General features: G+C 33.4%; 1 protein-coding gene across 1 annotated transcript in view; it reads right to left on the bottom strand.

Moving 5' to 3' along the window:
* Positions 1-17391, bottom strand: part of LOC124543385 (otoferlin-like) — a 93566-nt gene extending 76175 nt beyond the window's left edge. Inside the window, exon 1 of the mRNA XM_047121599.1 lies at positions 17154-17391. Within this exon, the coding sequence (XP_046977555.1) occupies positions 17154-17232 (79 nt within the window). The 5' untranslated portion in view covers positions 17233-17391. The remainder of the gene's footprint in view (positions 1-17153) is intronic.
* Positions 17392-18467: the final 1076 nt, after the last annotated feature.

Raw genomic sequence — 18467 nt, 5'->3', positions numbered from 1 at the left:
TCTATATTTTTGTAAAGTAAGCCTACTTTAAAAACATCTCGAAAGCAGTTTTGTGATCTAATATACATATATATATATATATATATATATATATATATATATATATATATATATATATATATATATATATATTTATCCCGCAAACAATTGGCCGTCCACTGAAGGCGAAAATGCATTTAAACTGGCGTCCACCTGCTTTTGGCGTCCGTATACCGGACGCCACTTTTTTAGCCGGTGGCATTGAGGTCCTATTCATCCTAGCTAGCTGTAGTACAAAAATCGACGGAAGCTAAAAATCACTCTAAATAGTTGCAATAAAATATTGAAAAGTTCCCGAAGAAATCACCGCGCAGGTGAGGCGCTGCCGCAGCGCGTATATCGCACACTGTATATCGAGGGGAATTCCTGACTACGGATTCGCGTATTTGGCGTCCAAAATTGCGACGTTGCCATCTCGCTCATTACTTACGCGTTACATAATACCTATTCGGTGCTTGATTATTGTTTGTTTTACATCAGTCATTTAATGTTTATAAAATATATTAATAATGAATATATGAATCCCCGAGGACTTCGTGGAAGTTTTTTTTAAATATATTACAATAATTAATATTTATATTAATTATTCATAATAATAATATAAAGTATGTCTGTCTGTCTGTTATCTTTCTTTATACGCTTAAGCTGCTGAACCGATTTAGATGAAATTTAGTATGGGGACTTTGTAGAAAAGAACATAGGATAATTTTGTCTCCAAAATTATACCCTAACGAGATAAAAAAGGAAAGTAGAAGTTTGTACAGGGAATCTATATCCGATAAACTGATTTAAATTAAATTTAGTATGAAGATAGGATAGTTTCCATCCACGAAATCATCCTCTAAGGGTATAAAAGGGGGTGAAAGTTTGTACAACATCTATATCAATCGTGATTGGTATTTGTACTGTTAAATCTTCTGTTATCTGTGATTGGTAGTTTTTATTATTCGGTGTAAACAAACCGGCGTAAAGCTTAGTAACTTGGTACAGAGGCCAAATAGCCATATACGGACGCCCAATAGCTGTATACGGACGCCCAATAGCTGTATACGGACGCCCAATAGCTGTATACGGACGCCCAATAGCTGTATACGGACGCCCAATAGCTGTATACGGACGCCCAATAGCTGTATACGGACGCCTAATAGCTGTATACGGACGCCCAATAGCTTTATACGGACGCCTAATAGCTGCATACGGACGCTCAATCAAAAAAAAAAAACAGAAATCAAAATAAAATTTATTCAAATAGGCTTTAACAAGCACTTTTGAATCGTCATTTTACAATTAAGTGAAACTACCACCGGTTCGGAAAGTAGATTCTACGGAGAAGAACCGGAAAAAAACTCAGTAGTTACTCTTTTTCAACACTTAAAAAATACAAAGTCATGTTAATTAAATACAATTATTTAAATGAATATATTCAGCTTGGAAGTCAACAGATACCTCCACGCTTTTTTATCATCTATTCAATCTTGTTTCGAATAATATGCCTTTTTTACCAAAATACGAAATGGCAAAGTTAAAAATTTCTGCCGAATTTTATTATAGAATCGGATACCTTGCCCCAAGAAGGATTTATTGACTTTGCGGAGTAGGAAACTTGGTGTTATAAGCTTATCCTTACTTTTAGTGCACAAACAATGATGATCACTGATTTTATCAAAGTGATCAATGTTACTGTGAATATACATAATATCGTTGTAAATATACTGAGACGCAACAGTGAGTATTCCTACTTTTTTAAAAACATCCCGAAGAGAGTATCTAGGTCCAAGATTATAAATAAACCGGATTGCTCTCTTTTGTAAAATAAAGACAGATTAAATACCTACAGCGTTACCTCAAAGTAATATGCCATATGACAAATACTGTGAAAAAAACCAAAATATACTAGACGAGCGGTATCAACCTCAGTTAGTTGTCTAACTTTTCTAAACGCGTATGTTGCAAAGCTGAGTCTTCCTGTTAGGGATGATAAATGAGGACTCCACTAAAGTTTGGAATCCAATTCTATTCCTGAGAACACCGTAGTATCGGCTACATCAAGACGGTCACCGTTTATAGATATCTTATAATTATGCTTTCTAACATTGGGTAGGGTAAAAGCTACACATTTTGTTTTTTGAGCAATCAAAACTAAATTATTTACTGTAAACCAATTGTGTATCTGTGATAATGCACCGTTCACATTGTCATAGTCAGTTTTTTTTGTCAACCCTAAAAATCAGTGAAGTATCGTCAGCAAACAACACTATATCACAAATACCTTTAACATAAAAAGGATCATTTATATATACCAGAAATAGAAAGGGACCCAAAATTGAACCTTGTACAATAGCCGATAGATCGTGATCTTGAAGCATACAGTACTATTTTAGGTGGTACTGTGTGGCTGTATGCTACCAACTTTAAAATGAAAGCACTGTTCCCAGTAATTTCATTTTATTATAAATACTATCATTTTATTATCGTAAATATAAAATTTGGTAGGTAGATTTTTATGACATACAGGAAAAATAAAACACAGGCGATAACAAATGCAACAACAAAGTAATATGATAGAGAAGTCATAATTATTCCGATGAAGTTTTATGGGCAGAGCCACTTGTGCTAAGAGTGAAAATGAGAGACATCGAGATCATATTTGCGCAACCCAAATATGAATCTAATATAAAAAATTTGAAATCGCTCTAGTTTTTCGCTGATCCTCCGTGAGATCTGGATAACAGTCGTCGGCGTAATCATGGGTTAAGTTAAAGTAAAAGATTCGTATTTACACATTATAACATATCGGACATCCGTATATGTATAAGCCTTACGAATATTGGAACAAAATAAACGTTGAACTGTTTGAACAGAACAGCGATAGGAAAAGAAAGAGACAACAAACCTAAAGCTGGCAACGTCGCACTTCCAAATACAGTCCATCCTGTGAGGACGCTAAATAATCGATGCCATAGGTAAATTATGATCAATATATCTAGGATACCTTAAATGTATCATCATGGTTAGGGGTTCAAAAGTGTTTGGGCCTGACTGAAAGACGAATATCGTGGAATTTTTTGATATCGGAAAACAACGTATCCCAAGGACCTGGAAATCAAAAAACTAAGCAGTATTCATTAAGACATGTTAAGTAAATTAAGGGGAACTTGGGGACGTCGTAATGATGCACCACGTACATGACGCCAAAAAGGTTGTAGGATGTATATATATATATATATGTATATATATATATATATATATAAATAGGCCTTACACCTCTTTTTTCCTTTGTAAAAACATGAGCCTATATAGTATCAGTCCAAAGCAAAATGCTTCTAGGCACAATACTATAGGTAACCAAAGAATACTAATAGAGTAGAATCAATTGCATAGGGAACTTTGTATCATAATAATAGAATGTTTACGTAGTCATATTTAGCTTTTATCTTGTTAACTTAAAAAAGTAATGAGATATCAGCAAATAACAAAATATCATACCTTTAATATAAAAATGAAGATTGGTAAATAAGAAAAATTAAAAGAGCCTAAAATTGATCCTTGTGGAACGCCATTTACATTGAGTAAGGTTTTTTTACAATTAATAGACACCTGTTTGATTCTTTAAGTCATTGTACACCATACTAATGTGTAGCTTGTACAAAAGCGCTTCTAGCGCTTTATTATCAAATATTTAGTTTAAATCACGGAAGACGCCGTTCTCTGATTTCTCCCAACATACATAATTATGCCTAAGTAGTGCCATTCGAACATCAGTTAGTGACCCCTTGTAAAACTGAATTGTTATCTATACCAAATAATAGTACATAACAGTAACAGCCTGTAAATTGTGGCAGAATTTCGATGAAATTAGACACATGCAGGTTTCCTCAGCATGTTGTCCTTCACCGCCGTGTACGAGATGAGTTATAAACACAAATTAAGCACATATATAATATGGTAGCGCTTGCCTGGGTTTGAACCCGCAATGATCGGTTAAGATGTACGCGTTCTAACCACTGGGCCATCACAGATGTGGTCAAATAATACCAAATTGTAATTGTATGTATAACAAACTGAACCAGAAGTTGATTTAACATATACATTTTGAAATATTTTGCTTAACGATGGAAATTTACAAATAAGCCTGTAATTATAGGGACCGCTTTTGTTTCCTCGTATTGCGTAACGAGCAGATTGCTCGGTAATTATTGACATAGCATTGTTATGTTCCGGTTTGAAGGGTGAATTAGTCAATGTACACACACAAAGGAAATAAGTGGTGAGTTCTCAAGGTTGACACTTTGATGAGGTTATGTGGTCAATATTTTTGATGAGGATTGTTCTCACAGCCGATTGTACACAGAGGCTAAACTATGTACGAACAAACTTACTCTTCTTAAAAATATTTATATTTAAATTAAAATTATTTGACGATAATTTTTATTTGTTTTAATTTGAAAGTTAAATTTAATTACAAAAACATTAATTTATTTCACAGTTGATCTGACGGCCCTGAATAATAATTGCTTTAATATATTCATTCGAGGTACATACATTAATTAATTAATTTAAAAATTCACTCCGGATGATAATTGTTTTAATAATATCTCAAACGTATAACTCTGTTCAGGTATTTAAAAACTATGGTATAATTTGATGAAGTGTAATTGGTGGTGGGTCTTTGAACAATAACAAGTTCATCAGTCTATTTAACATAATATCGCCGAAGTTATAATGAAATACAGATTCATTTTTCTTTATATATCTTCTAAAGGAATTGGCTATATTTGGAGAGATATTCCTATAATTATGTTTGTTACCAAAAATATTAGTACTGCTGAAAAAATACGAATTGTTTCTAAAGTGTTAATTAAGTAAGTTGATTATTCAAGTGAGAAAAAGCTCTTATTTAATAGCCACATTAAATGAGTTTGCAAAAATGAGTTATATTTGGAAGTAGTAAAGTTTATAATCGAATGGTCTTTGAGGAAAAAGAGGAATGTCTGTTCAAATTCAACTGTGGACAAAATTAAACCTACTTCTATAATTGAATGAGGAAAATATTTTACATAAAAGAAGAAAACTTGATTTGATCGCTTTATCATGTTATTTCATATATTTTTTACTAAAAACTTGGTGTTTATTGTGTTACATTTATAATTTATGTAATCAAAGCTTATAAACGTGGTACAGCTGAGTTAATGAGTGGTCATCACCACTTCCACCACTCATTAGCTCATCCAACGTTCTCAGTCAAATCTTCAACAAGTCTCCTTCCAACTGAGAGAGTAAAAGTTAGCTTGATTTTATACTTACTGATGTTCCAGGCAGGTGTTTAATTGTATAATTTTATCAAAGCGTTGCTACATACAGCCCATGTTAAAGCAATAAATTTGAGCCAACAAAAAAAGCCAAGCGAAGGGCACTACCTAACATTTCTCGAATCGCTTCGTCGTTTTTGGTACCCTTACTTGGATATGATGTAAAACTCATAAACTCAAACTCAACTCACTAAAAAGTAAATAATCCTCATCTTAATCAGGCGAGCTCTGTCTAGTCTCTGGGCTACAAAACTGAAAGATAATCTGACGTGACGGATAGCTTATTCACTCAATAGAGATATCTTCACTCCACACATCCCCCAACTCAGTCTACTTTACATTCTAATCAATGGCATATCGGTGCATATGTCATGCATGTGAAGTTGTGTAAATTGTGGTCTTTAGTTTAATGAGAGCGATCACAACTTCTATCTAAAGTAATTCTATAATTCACTTCTTCGTGTATTTTATCACCTTCTGTGATACTGAAAGTGCGATCATACAAGAGTTACTTCCGGAGCTATCCAAAGAAAAAACTAGTGAAATTAATTAACTAAGTTCCTCGACTCAAGTAAGGGTATTTTTGAAATAAAACAAATGCAAAACTCGCAGAATTGTTTTATAACGCTAATAAGATGAAAAATTAATTAAATAATCATAAAGTTCAAACGCTTACTTCGGATAACTTACAAAGCAACATCTTGCTATACAAATTATTTCATAAAATATTTTTACGATGCCAAGGACCGTACATTTTAAATGCAAATATTCTAACTTTGATCTTTCACTCATGTGTCAAGCAAAAATATACGGTTGTCTGTCTTAACTGTATAATATCATATAAAATATTCCGCCTAAGATTAAAGTGTAATTCAATAGCTTTTTGGTAGGAAGAAAGGTTAATAAATAATTCATCGTGTCTCATTGCTCCCGGAAGCCATTATAAATCTTCAAAAGCTACAAAACAAAAGGGTTTAAATATTCATAATGATATTACGTATTTTATCCAAGGTCCACTTATCGTATTGGCGCTTGACCTATTTTTATTAAAAGTTTTCACTAGCCGCATATATTGGTTTAATGTAGTTAAGGAATTATAGTTTTTTTATATTGACACAGGTCCTCCGATGTTCATGAGAGGCGCTACTGGAGAGAAGAGTTAGGAATGTATTACTTATACCATAATAGTTAAAGGTATGACGTTCTATTAAAAAAATCGTTTATGTTTTATACAAGAAAAGGTTTCCATATCAAATTTAACTGACGACGAATATCTTCGTAGAACACTTTAGTTATTTTCTTTATAATGATAAAATAATTCCTGCGCCCCCGCCCCACCGTGCACAAAATTAATTATGAATTAAGCACATGAAAATTGAGTGACATTTACTTGGATTTGAGCTAATTCAAACCAGATGCTACAACTGCTACAGGTTTTAAAAATGTTTATTAATATTTTAATCGTTTTAGGTTTTTTTTACAATTAATATCCATCCGTGGTTTCACCCTCGTAAGGGTGAAAGTAGTTAAGATGTAAATGCGTTACAATAAAATTCACTTGCGCACGTATATTATACGCATAAAAAGTAATGCGTCGACCGCAAATAAATATAAGAAATTATTTTTAATTGATTTGTAAACAAAGAAGTGGTGATAACTTTCTAGCCCTAATTGTTTAGATAATAAGGTGCATATTCAATGGGAACTAATTCTTTAGAAAGGAAATTATTTTGCGCTAAATTTACCAGTCCGTATTATGGAATAATTACAGTTGACGTGAATGTTTTATTACATACGCTATAGGTATCTAGATGTAGAAGCCGGGTGATGATGAGAATAGAAGCTTAAGAGGAATGATAAACTCAACGCAGTCCTTGATTAAGTCCAACCAATAACAGATCAAATAGGGAGCCTAGTTAAGATTATCTTTTTGGTTTTTTTTTTATTGAATACGACGGACGAGCATATGGGCCACCTGATGGTAAGTAGTCACCATCACCCATAGACAATGACGCTGTAAGAAATAGTAACTATTCCTTACATCGTCAATGCGCTACCATACTTGGGAACTAAGGTGCTATGTCCCTCGTGCCTGTACACTGGCTCGCTCACCTTTCAAACCGGAACACAACAATATTGCGTACTGTTCTTTAGCGGTAGAATATCTGATGAGTGGGTGGTACCTACCCTGGCGGGCTTGCAATGTTACGAAGCAATACAGATTAGCGTACATATATTTGTTTAATATGTATTTAGTTATATAAATTAGCCTCGAAGTTGTTGTTACTTGGTACTGAAGCTCATTATGAACTTGAATAACTTGTATTAGACTATATACTTCTTAGGTTGCTTGAGCATTATGTAAAATAATCAACTTACATTAAGGTTAAAGCTATCCTCTGAGTAAGTAAATAAAATGTATCTAAGTAATAATAATTACCCTTAAATATAATGACAGAAATTTCAGAGCTGTTCTAAAAAAAAGAATAAAAGAAAAAATAAATTAAGTTAAATGATTATGAATAATAAAGCAAATTGAAAACAATTATAAAAAAAAAATTAAAACTATACATGATCTAATAACACAGTATCGCAGAGAACGACAACTGCGGCGTGTTAGGCCTTAATACCCTTATTAATAAACGTTGTATAACGATTACAAGAAAATGAAATTCGCGCTTGTCACGTCAATAGTAGAAGTTTAAAGGTGAAACTGCGAAGCGTAGCTACTCGGAAACCTTCCCAATAACATTCCCCGTGAAGAGCTGCTTCTTCTGTTTTAATATAATACGAAGATTTTTTTCTTTTTTTGTGATCTTCTCATTTATAATTTATATGTAAAAAAAGTATGCAGGCAAGCAATATTTTTTAATCGTTTCGAATTATAACCGAAATGTCGCTTTTTTTGTTGGTAACATCGATGGTTAATCGAGTTATTACGATAACGATACGTTACCGATTGTATTTTCATCCGATTTAGAGTAAGCTTAGTATAATCGGAAACTAATAGACGTCACCGATGGGTTCTCGATTCGCTTGCCATATAATTACGTTTCGTTAAAATAATTAGTTTCAGTCTCAGTTCCTTGTATTTGCATTACAAAGTATTGTTATTATTTTAATGAACACTTTCTTTAAATTCAGTAAAACACAATGTCGACCTGACCATTCGATAACACAAAAACACGCAAATATTATTTCGTAATGAAATTTATTCGATGAATCGAATAAATTTTTTTTTTAATAATATATCGTGGCCGTATTAAAAATACCTCACTTCGCGTGGAACGTGAAACAATTAACATTTTCATTACTTTTCGGTTATTGATACTCGAATAAGCCGCCGCTTTACGCGCTAACAATTCTGCACGGTAATACTGTCACATACGAACGCAAATTCTCGAAACGAATGTAATTATAAAGTAAGAAGAATACATAGAAATCGTTATTCAGTTATTACGTAGTGCTTTAATGGCACTCGTGATATTCATCTGATTACACTCGTTTCCAATAACGGCATTATACTCCCATGATCATATTAGGTCAATAAAAAAAGCAGATATCACTTTAACATTTCAAATAGAATCTACGTATCGAAGAACAGAATTATGTCCATTGAGATTTTTTTGTTATAGGGGTTGCCCCCTTCACAGGAGGCTTATCTGATGGAAAGCAATCACCGCCATGGACATCTGCAACACCGAGGGGCTTACAGGTGTGTTGCCGGCTTTTAAGGAAGGAGTACGCTCATTTTTTTAAGGTTCCATAATCGTATCGGTTCGGAAAAACCGTCGGCGAAAGCTGGTTCCACAAAAGATTTACTTTTTGCCAAATTTCATGATTCCCCAAGGAGAAGAGTATCAAGTAAGTTTGGATTATTTTGCGGTTCCAAGGTAGCGGAGACTTTAATTTTTGCTAATAATTTCAACTTTACCCCTTTGCACGTTTCTGAGAAAATGTCTCGATGGCCATACAGATGGAAAAATGGCCAACGAAGTAAATTTATAAAGATTACTTTTTTCCTTTAGAAGTACGGAACCGTCACAAGTAGATCAAGTTGACGATTCAAAATAATAATTGTCCCTAACCATCCCACTGAGGAAAGAAAGAAAACAGCCAGGAGGCAATCGTTTTATTTCAAAGATGTGCTTTCAACCATTAACTCACAAAAACCTTTGGCAAAGGAAATATACTTGATATGCGTTTTTTTTTCAATTTAAATAATTCTCTGTCTGGGATCCGATTGACAAACTGTCTCTCACACAAAGACCTACTGTCTACAATGGAATATTAGGAGTAATTCGTCTGTGTTAGTTTCTTGTATCAATATTATATTATTGTACATACAAACGAGAGCCGAGAATAATTCTAACCACTGGGCCACCAGTGGTTAGAATTATGTTGTAGTCTTTATTAACCGATGATTGCGGGCTCAGGCAAGCACCGCTGAATATTCATGTGCTTAATTTGTGCTTATAATTCATCTCATGCTCGGCGGTGACATCGTAAGGAAAGCTGCATGTGTCTAATTTCATAAATATTCTGCCACATGTGTTTTCAACCATCCCGCATTGGAGCAGCGTGGTGGAATATGTTCCAAACCTCCTCAAAGGGAAATTAAGATATGATATTATGTTATGGAGGTTTGTTAAATAGGGCTTTGAGTTAGCCTGTTTGAGATGAAACTGTCCTCTCGTCATCTAATTTGCAATTCTCAAGACAGCCGACATACATACTATAATATAAAGTGAGCCGTCTTAATTATAACCGCAAAGGCATAACATTGGATTACTCAGCTTCGATGCTTAATTGACTAATATACCTACAAAACCTACCCAATCGAAATCTTCTTTTTAATATTCTGTTCAATCCTTTGACAATTAATTATCCTCGTATAACTACTCGTAAATGTCGACGGATTCAACTCTATTCATCGCTACTTCCGTTTCTAATTATAAATAGTACGAACCTTTTATACCGAAAACTAGCATGTTACATGCATGTGCATATCAAAACCAGAACTCATTACAAGCTTAAAACTCATCAGGACTATCGCATGCATTCGTAAGTCGAGATACTAATTAGTAAGCCGGTTAAAGTTAAATTATTTCGAAACGTCGTGATGTCAAAGACGGATCTGTACTAATTTCAAATAAAGCAAAGACATACTATGTGTGTGTCTACATGTAAAGAGCCTCCAGCAAAATGAGAAGTGATAAAGAAGAGTAATATTATTAAAGTAAAGCAGCAGCTTGTAAATTTCCCACTGCTGGGATAAGGTCTCCTCTTCCATTAAGGAGAGGGTTGGGAACATAATTCACCACGCTGTTCCAATGCAGGTTGGTGGTATGCATGTGTGGCAGAATTTCGATGAAATTGGAGACATGCAGGTTTCCTCAAGATGTTTTCCTTCACCGCCGAGTTCGAGATGAATTATAAACACAAATTAAGCACATATATATAGTGGTGCTTGCCCGGATTTGAACCCGCTATCATCGGTTAAGATGCACGCCTTCTAACCACTGGGCCATGTCAGCTCTAATATTAATATACTTACTTTTTTGTTTCGTCGATTTTTACTAAATATTCAAAATCGAAGTATATTTTTTTATATGTTTGATATAAAAGTGAATTTAGTAAGAAACAAAAAAAGTAAGTTAAAAATATAATGAATGTGATCCATGTATATGAAGAGACTAATCCATCGATCATATATAAACATGTTTTGCGGAAAGATTAATTATTCAAGTAATCCTTTAAAGGCCCTAATAAAGATCTCATCCAATCTCATACAACACTTGCTGTGCTCGTGACCTTTTATACGCGTTTGAATTTAACAAAGTTACTCCTTATTTATCAAACATTAGTTATCTGCCAGTGAAAGTCCCGTCAGCCATTCTAGAGATTAGCTGGAACAAACAGACAGACAGACAGACAGAGAAAATTTGTCAAAAATGTTATTTAGGTATATGTACCGTGTATACATACATATGCATTGAGTAAAAATGGTTATTTTAATATTACAAACAGACACTCCAATTATATTATATGTATACATTAAATTATAAAACTAGTAATCACGTCTTAGCGCTCCAGTCATTGATTATAATGGCAAAATTCTTTTCTCAGCTCTGAATATGAATTTGTTAAAAAACTTAAAAAATACTTTACTTAAATTTAAAGATTTATACTAATAGCACTAATCCAAAGTAGGATTGCGTCCCCGATGCTTTTTAACTACGACCTCGGGACTCGGGAAATGAGCTTTAAAGTAATAATATTTCTTCATTGACTTTTCTTTTTTATATATTTAAATATGTTAGAGCTAAAGAAAGATCGTTTCTTATGAAAACATATTCTCAAATGCATTCAATCTACCAAAAGACTGATGTGCATATTTTTCAAAAAACTGGATCGTTATTTTATTTCGAAAAATCACGTAAAATTTGTTTTAATGTCTATGAAAAACTTACTGCCAGCTAAAATTGTTCTTAGTTAATATTCCAAGTTAATAATAGGTTTCCGCTGATGTTACTAATTCCACCGACTAATGAAGATATGCAAACTAATCCTCAGTGACCATTCCCGTTCCATTTTATAGTCGTATTAATAATAATTTACTACTGAAATTTTAGGTAACGGTAACGTTGATAATTTTGGGATTATTTCGAATTGAGACCAACGTATTGGATGTTCAAATATCAATTTTAACTTGGATCGTGAATTGATATAATTGATCTATTTTATGAATAAAATAATTTCCATGTCAAATGTTTAAGTAAAGTAAAGTAAAGTAACAGCCTGTACATTTTCCACTGCTGAGATAAGGCCTCCTCTTCCATTAAGGATAGGGTTTGGAATATATTCCACCACGCTCTTCTAATGCGGGATGTTGGATTACAGAATTTCGATGAAATTAGACACATGCAGGTTTCCTCGCGATATTTTTCCTCACCGCCGAGCACGAGATGAATTATAAACACAAATTAAGCACATATATATAGTGGCACTTTGGCCTGGGTTTGAACCCGCAACCATCGGTTAAGATGAACGTGTTCTAACCACTGGGCCATCTCAGCTCTTTATGTTTACTTATAACTATAGTTTTGATCAAAGAAACATTTTTTTCGATTGAGTTGTATATCGTCTCTTTGATAACTTCTTTAGGCCAAAGCCTGCGGAAATAAACGAGCCGTAAGCTCCCTTTCAATCTAATGTCCGTTTTATTTTGCTAGTGTAAAATTCGAGTTTATTATACATGAAGCGATTATAATATATGCTTAGCATGTGAAGGAATTTTCATTAGTCAGTAATTATATAATTTGTTTTCATAATTTATATATATATATATATATATATATATATATATATATATATATATATATATATATATATATATATATTTATGGTATAGGTTGGCGGACGATCATATGGGCCACCTAATGGTAAGTGTCACCATCACCCATAGACAATGACGCTGTAAGAAATATTAACTATTCCTTACATCATCATCGTGCCAACAACCTTGGGAACTAAGATGTTATGTCCCTTGTGCCTGTAGTTATACTTGCTCATTCACCCTTCAAACCGGAACATAACGATACTGAGTACTGTTATTTGGCAGTAGAATAACTGATGAGAGATAGGAACCAACCCAGAAGGGCTTTCACAAAGCCCTACCTCCAAGAAAATCAATTCTACTCAGCGATAAAAGAAAATATCTTATGAAAATCGCCATGCAACGGATGAATATAATAAATCTTCCTATCTAGCCTAATACACATTGTGTGCATGTAATCTAGCCTAATACACATTGTAGTGCATGTAATCTAGCCTAATACACATTGTAGTGCATAAGCTCAAAGCTGCTCAAATTGAAATGAGGCCTTGTATCAGAAATAGGATATTTCCTATAGTTACTTTAATATACTTAAAATGGAATCCTATTATGTAATACTAACTAAAGTCATCCTTCCATGAATAGGATTTCCCTGAAGTTACTTCGGAATACGATGAGGATAAAGAATCAGTGAATTGGTAATCTCGATAATTATCAAAAAATATGAAGAGATTCCGACCAGTCTTCACGCACGCCTAAAATGGGAGCCTTTTTCAAATTTGCTGTAATGATATGCAGCTTTCTAGAATATTTAACTCAGCAGTAATCTTCATATTATAAACATTTACCGTGAAACTTTGTTCTATTCCTCTATACAAGATTAGTTTTTAAATGCTAATAACCTCCCAGAGATTTATGCAGGCCAGTGTTTATTTACGCCGTAATCAAAACATTTGATTTATTTTTAACTTCCAAATTTTGGATGAAGGTAATCAATTATCGCTTTGTAAAATCCCTTCAATCCTCACTATGGACTTCCACCAGATAAGGAGTCTGAACTCCAACTTTAACTCCGTTTATATTTACCTTGAGTCGGCAAAGTTAGTCTTGTTCATTCTTACCGGGACCTATATATCTCTCCTGTTGATACACTTTTTCTGTTCTATCCAAGATACAAATTTGTGTATTTCTTTGAAGATACAAATTTGTGCCAAAACATGTAGACTGCGATGTTCATCCACGAATCTACGCGTGCCTCCATGGGTCTAGGAGCTGTTCTTGACTTTGCTTTAGCATACTTAGTTTTATCATAATGATTATGATCTAATTTAACTTGTCACCTCACTGAAATACCAGTTGTGAAGAATGAGAAAATTATGTTGATTTCTTGATTTCCAATATGGTGTTTCGGGGTATAGTACTGTTCGTCTGCAGTATCCATCGGTGGCACTACTTTTTATTTGGTCGCTTTTGCAAAACGGGAACGTTACCAAGCCTGGGTTAACGCATCAGTGTCTCACGATGTAGATAACAACGCTTTCAGAATCTAATATACCTCTGCTTCTAGCTCTTCGAAAATCCTTTGCAAAGACGAAGTTGGAGCACGTTGAAAAATATGGTGAGAGACTGGTGCTTCTTCCTCTGGGAAGTTACAGCACCTGCTTTCTAGTCTCTCTCTAAAACTGTCTAAAATATTTTTTGTCAGCCTTCCTTTCCGTCTCTGCACAGGGATGGTAAGTCGTTAGCTGGTATGGTGAACGAGGAATGTCACCACCAACAATCCCGCGATGATGCCATGATCCCGGTATTTGTATTATCAAAGCTGGGAAAGTGCAGTTCGTAAAGCACTTCTTCCCTTGGATTTTAATAAGTCGAATGGTCCCAGTATTTTTTATTTTTGTTTTGCTAGTTATACCTTAAAATTGTTTTAACTTCTTCAAATGTCTCTGCTATGTATGTACTTAATGTTACTTTTAATTTTCCATTAGGGGTTGGGCTAATTATCCTTAACACAGGTTATGTTATTAACCCATAAAGGATAAAAAGTTTTACTCTTTTTAAAGTGCCAAACCACATGTAAATAGAGTACTTAGTTAATAGTCATATTTAACAATAGTCATACTTATTTTGTATACTCATATATTCATATAAGCTTATTTTGTAAAATTTCTTTTGCACCAATAAATTATTATTAAAAAAAAGAAATAGCATTCCTCCGATCGTGATACGGATATGTACTCCGAATTTGTCAAAGATTTTAACTCGTTCTTTCCGGCATTTGGCTGACTGTTTTGGTGCACCTAACCCTAAAACATGCAACTATTCAAACTCATCCAATTAAGCCGATAGCCATCACCTCCTTGTTCCACTAAAGATGGGATTATACGTAGCAGCCAACTTCGACTAAGCAAGGGTTTTCGTTTACCAGTGAAATAAAGCTCTTTTTTCAAAATTTCCATCTGATAGGCTTCTCCAGAAATTATACAACGGGGCTTTCAGGTTTTAAGGTCGCTTTTAAGATCAGTCGACCATCTTGCTCATTTGCCACATTTAATACCATAATAAAAAAACTGCGCGAGCGCATCTTACGAACATATTCCAACGTCGACCGCTTCGCATTTCATAGGTATTTTACAAAAATGCTTTCTGTGCAATAACGCAGAGTCGTTGGTAAAAAAATATTAAAATATTCTAAATGTTATAATAATATAAGAATTATGAGATGGATTATTAAGTCTCGCTCAAATTGTTAGTATTATGATTTTACGAACAGCGTATTCCAGACAGCACTCCAAACGGACTGCAATTAAATATAGCATAAGCAGTACTTGATTTAAGTAATTCCAAGTAAATAGCATGCTAGGTAAATTAAGGAGAGCTGTGATGGCTCAGTTATCGCAATATGTGAATGTTAACTGAGTTCGAATCCGTATAAGTACGAATGAATTAATGTGCTTAGTTTGTACTTATATATCATCTCATGCACAGCGGTGCATTTTGAGGAAATTTGTGAAACCAAAGCATACTTTAACGGCGTCATGGAGCAAACTTCTAATCGAAAAGGAAAATGAGGAATTTTCCCATCACTGGAACGATAGTAGGCTATTCCTATCTTAAGCAAATTACATGATATATGATGATGACCTGATGACCATGACGTAATAACCTACCAGACGCAGCTTCAAAAAAAGTTTCCGCATTGTGTGCATCAAGCATCTGTGGGAATATTGACCATATTTTCTTTTTAATAATATGAACGGTATTTTGTTCGTTTGTTTTTATATAAACCCGGTTCCGCTGCCTTGCATTATTAATTAGGCAAGTGTTTCGGTAATTACTTTGGAACTAATGAACTTATTAAAATCGCCCATCTAGCATAATCAGGTGTTTTTAGCTTATTTTAAACAAAGAACGATTAACTTTATAGTGAAAAGTGCGTCGATTTTTTTAAAATTAATTATTAATCGTTTGTTAAGCAAGTTTTTAATAGTCACTGCTTGAGGATCTGGAAGGTGATTCTCGAGAGTGGCTCATAGTATACAAACGCATTTCTAACGAATGTGGGGTCGAATTTGGCAAACATTAATGAATTTTAAATATGTGTTTTAAAGTTTTATTATTCAAATTTCTGTTTTTCTATATTTTCTATTTTTTTGCTTTGACATGAGGAATTTTTATGTGAGCCTACGATTCCGTAGCGCTACGAAAAGCAAATCTATCATTACGAAATAAAGCGCAGCTGGGCGCTTACTTTCAGCTTTGTCATATTTTTGTATATATCATTTTCACCATATCGCAATGGAGCAAATAAAAACTTTTTTTTATTATGTTCGATGAGTGCAGATTTCATTTATTACTAGGTAATTAATTCTTGTGGAAATAATCATTTGTACCTCAGCTCTAGTTACTATTCTCGTTGAAAAACATTTTTTCAAATTCTTCTATTATTCGTCTTTAAATTTATTTTAAAAGCGTAGCAGTTTTAAATCTCAATTCGCAAGTAGAATAGGTATTAAGTATGACTTTCGCGTATTCGCCAGCATCTAGTTTTGCAATAAACATCTTTGTAACAAAACCGGGGCGTGCCAATGTTAAAAAAGCCGACGTTTTTTCGTTGTTTGTCGACATGAGGCGGAAAAAATATAATTTCAAATGTATTTGGCCTTATTTATTTGACAAGGGTTCCGTTCTACATTATATGTAAGGAAATTATATTCAACGATTTTAGTTTCCGTGAAACAGGTTTAAATTAAAAGTACCGCCATTATTATCAAGAAAATAAAAGTAACGCCATAAAAATGAAACATGACATATATAAAAAATAAACGGTAAAAAGCTTTCGGGAAAATTAAAAAGGGTTTGTAATTAAAAGAAATAATAATTTTTTATGATATAATTTTTAACATAAATAATATTATATAAAAAAAAATAAAAATAACAAAATAATAAAGTAATTAGTATCTTACCTCTAAACTCCAGCTGGGCGTATTTCTCATGTTTACATTTTAGTATCTTAAAACGATTTAAATTTACGGATAGCGACATTTTAGCGGTTTTCAAATAATTAACACTTCATCGCGAAAACTTTGAATTTAACCGTCGCTAAAGCGGAATGAGACATCGCTCCCGAAGTTTCCCTAGACACTGGAGGCCGTGCGCTCACAAGGAGCTCTGGCATCGGAGTGAGGGTGGGTCCGGACGAGCTGCCTGCTGCTGCTTTGGCTAGGACTCGACCCGGCCGGGCCTTATATACCCTTCGCCTATAGCCTTTATACGTATATAGGCTGTTTTATCCGGAGTTGCGCTGCGCTTGTTGCGCTTAGTTCATATACATTCCATTAATATATATGTTATAGTGCATATTATAACATGTTATATATTATACAATACATTCTCAATTATCTTTTACGTATACATATATAATATTCATTTATAAGCTATATCGATAATTATGTTGTACACTACACATTTATTTGAAAATAGAATAAATTTTTTTTTTAATATATATATTTTTTCGTTGATAATAATAAATATAAGCGTTAATAGCTTATTTAGGTTAGTTATAAGTAAATTTTAGTGTGTCCGGAGACCCGGTTACCGTTTACCGAGACCGAAATTAATTTCGCCGGCCGACGGCTTCGAGATGATACAAACTCAGAGTCCTTTGTCAGAAATATCACATAATTAAGACGAATAATTGGCCTTTAATTATTTACTATATGTTTCTAGTTAACAACAGTACGAAAAGTCGAATAGTCAATTTTAAGGGTTACATCAATCACAATTTCACCTTTATAAATGTTTTTTATCATTAAAATATTTAAAAAATAAGTTTATAAGTTCTCAGGTCTGTTTAAAAAATTTATTAGACGAAAATTTTACATCAAATAAATTTCATATTTTCATTGGGGATTTAATAAATTAAGAAGGAATTTCTGAATAATTTCAATAAGTTCTACGCTTCTACGAAACTTCGTAGCGACCAAATATTGACGAAATCTTGTTATCTACCTATCTTAAAATTTAATTAAAACATCGAAAATGTCATTAACGTTGTATATGTATACATATATATTACGTTACATAAAATTTATACTCAGTTATGATATTATTTCGAAAATATATTGAATATCACAGCGTAAAGTAAGTAAAATGCAATGAAATTAATAATTACTAATTTAAAATCATTTGATATCGATAGATATGACTGTATCATATAGAAACGATATAGAATAATTGATACTTAAACGCCGGAAAGGGATTTCAGTAATTTCAAAATT

The sequence above is a fragment of the Vanessa cardui genome, chromosome Z, assembly GCF_905220365.1.
Source record: "Vanessa cardui chromosome Z, ilVanCard2.1, whole genome shotgun sequence".
Classification (NCBI taxonomy): Eukaryota; Metazoa; Arthropoda; class Insecta; order Lepidoptera; family Nymphalidae; genus Vanessa; species Vanessa cardui.
This window is presented reverse-complemented; position numbering and strand designations above follow the sequence as displayed.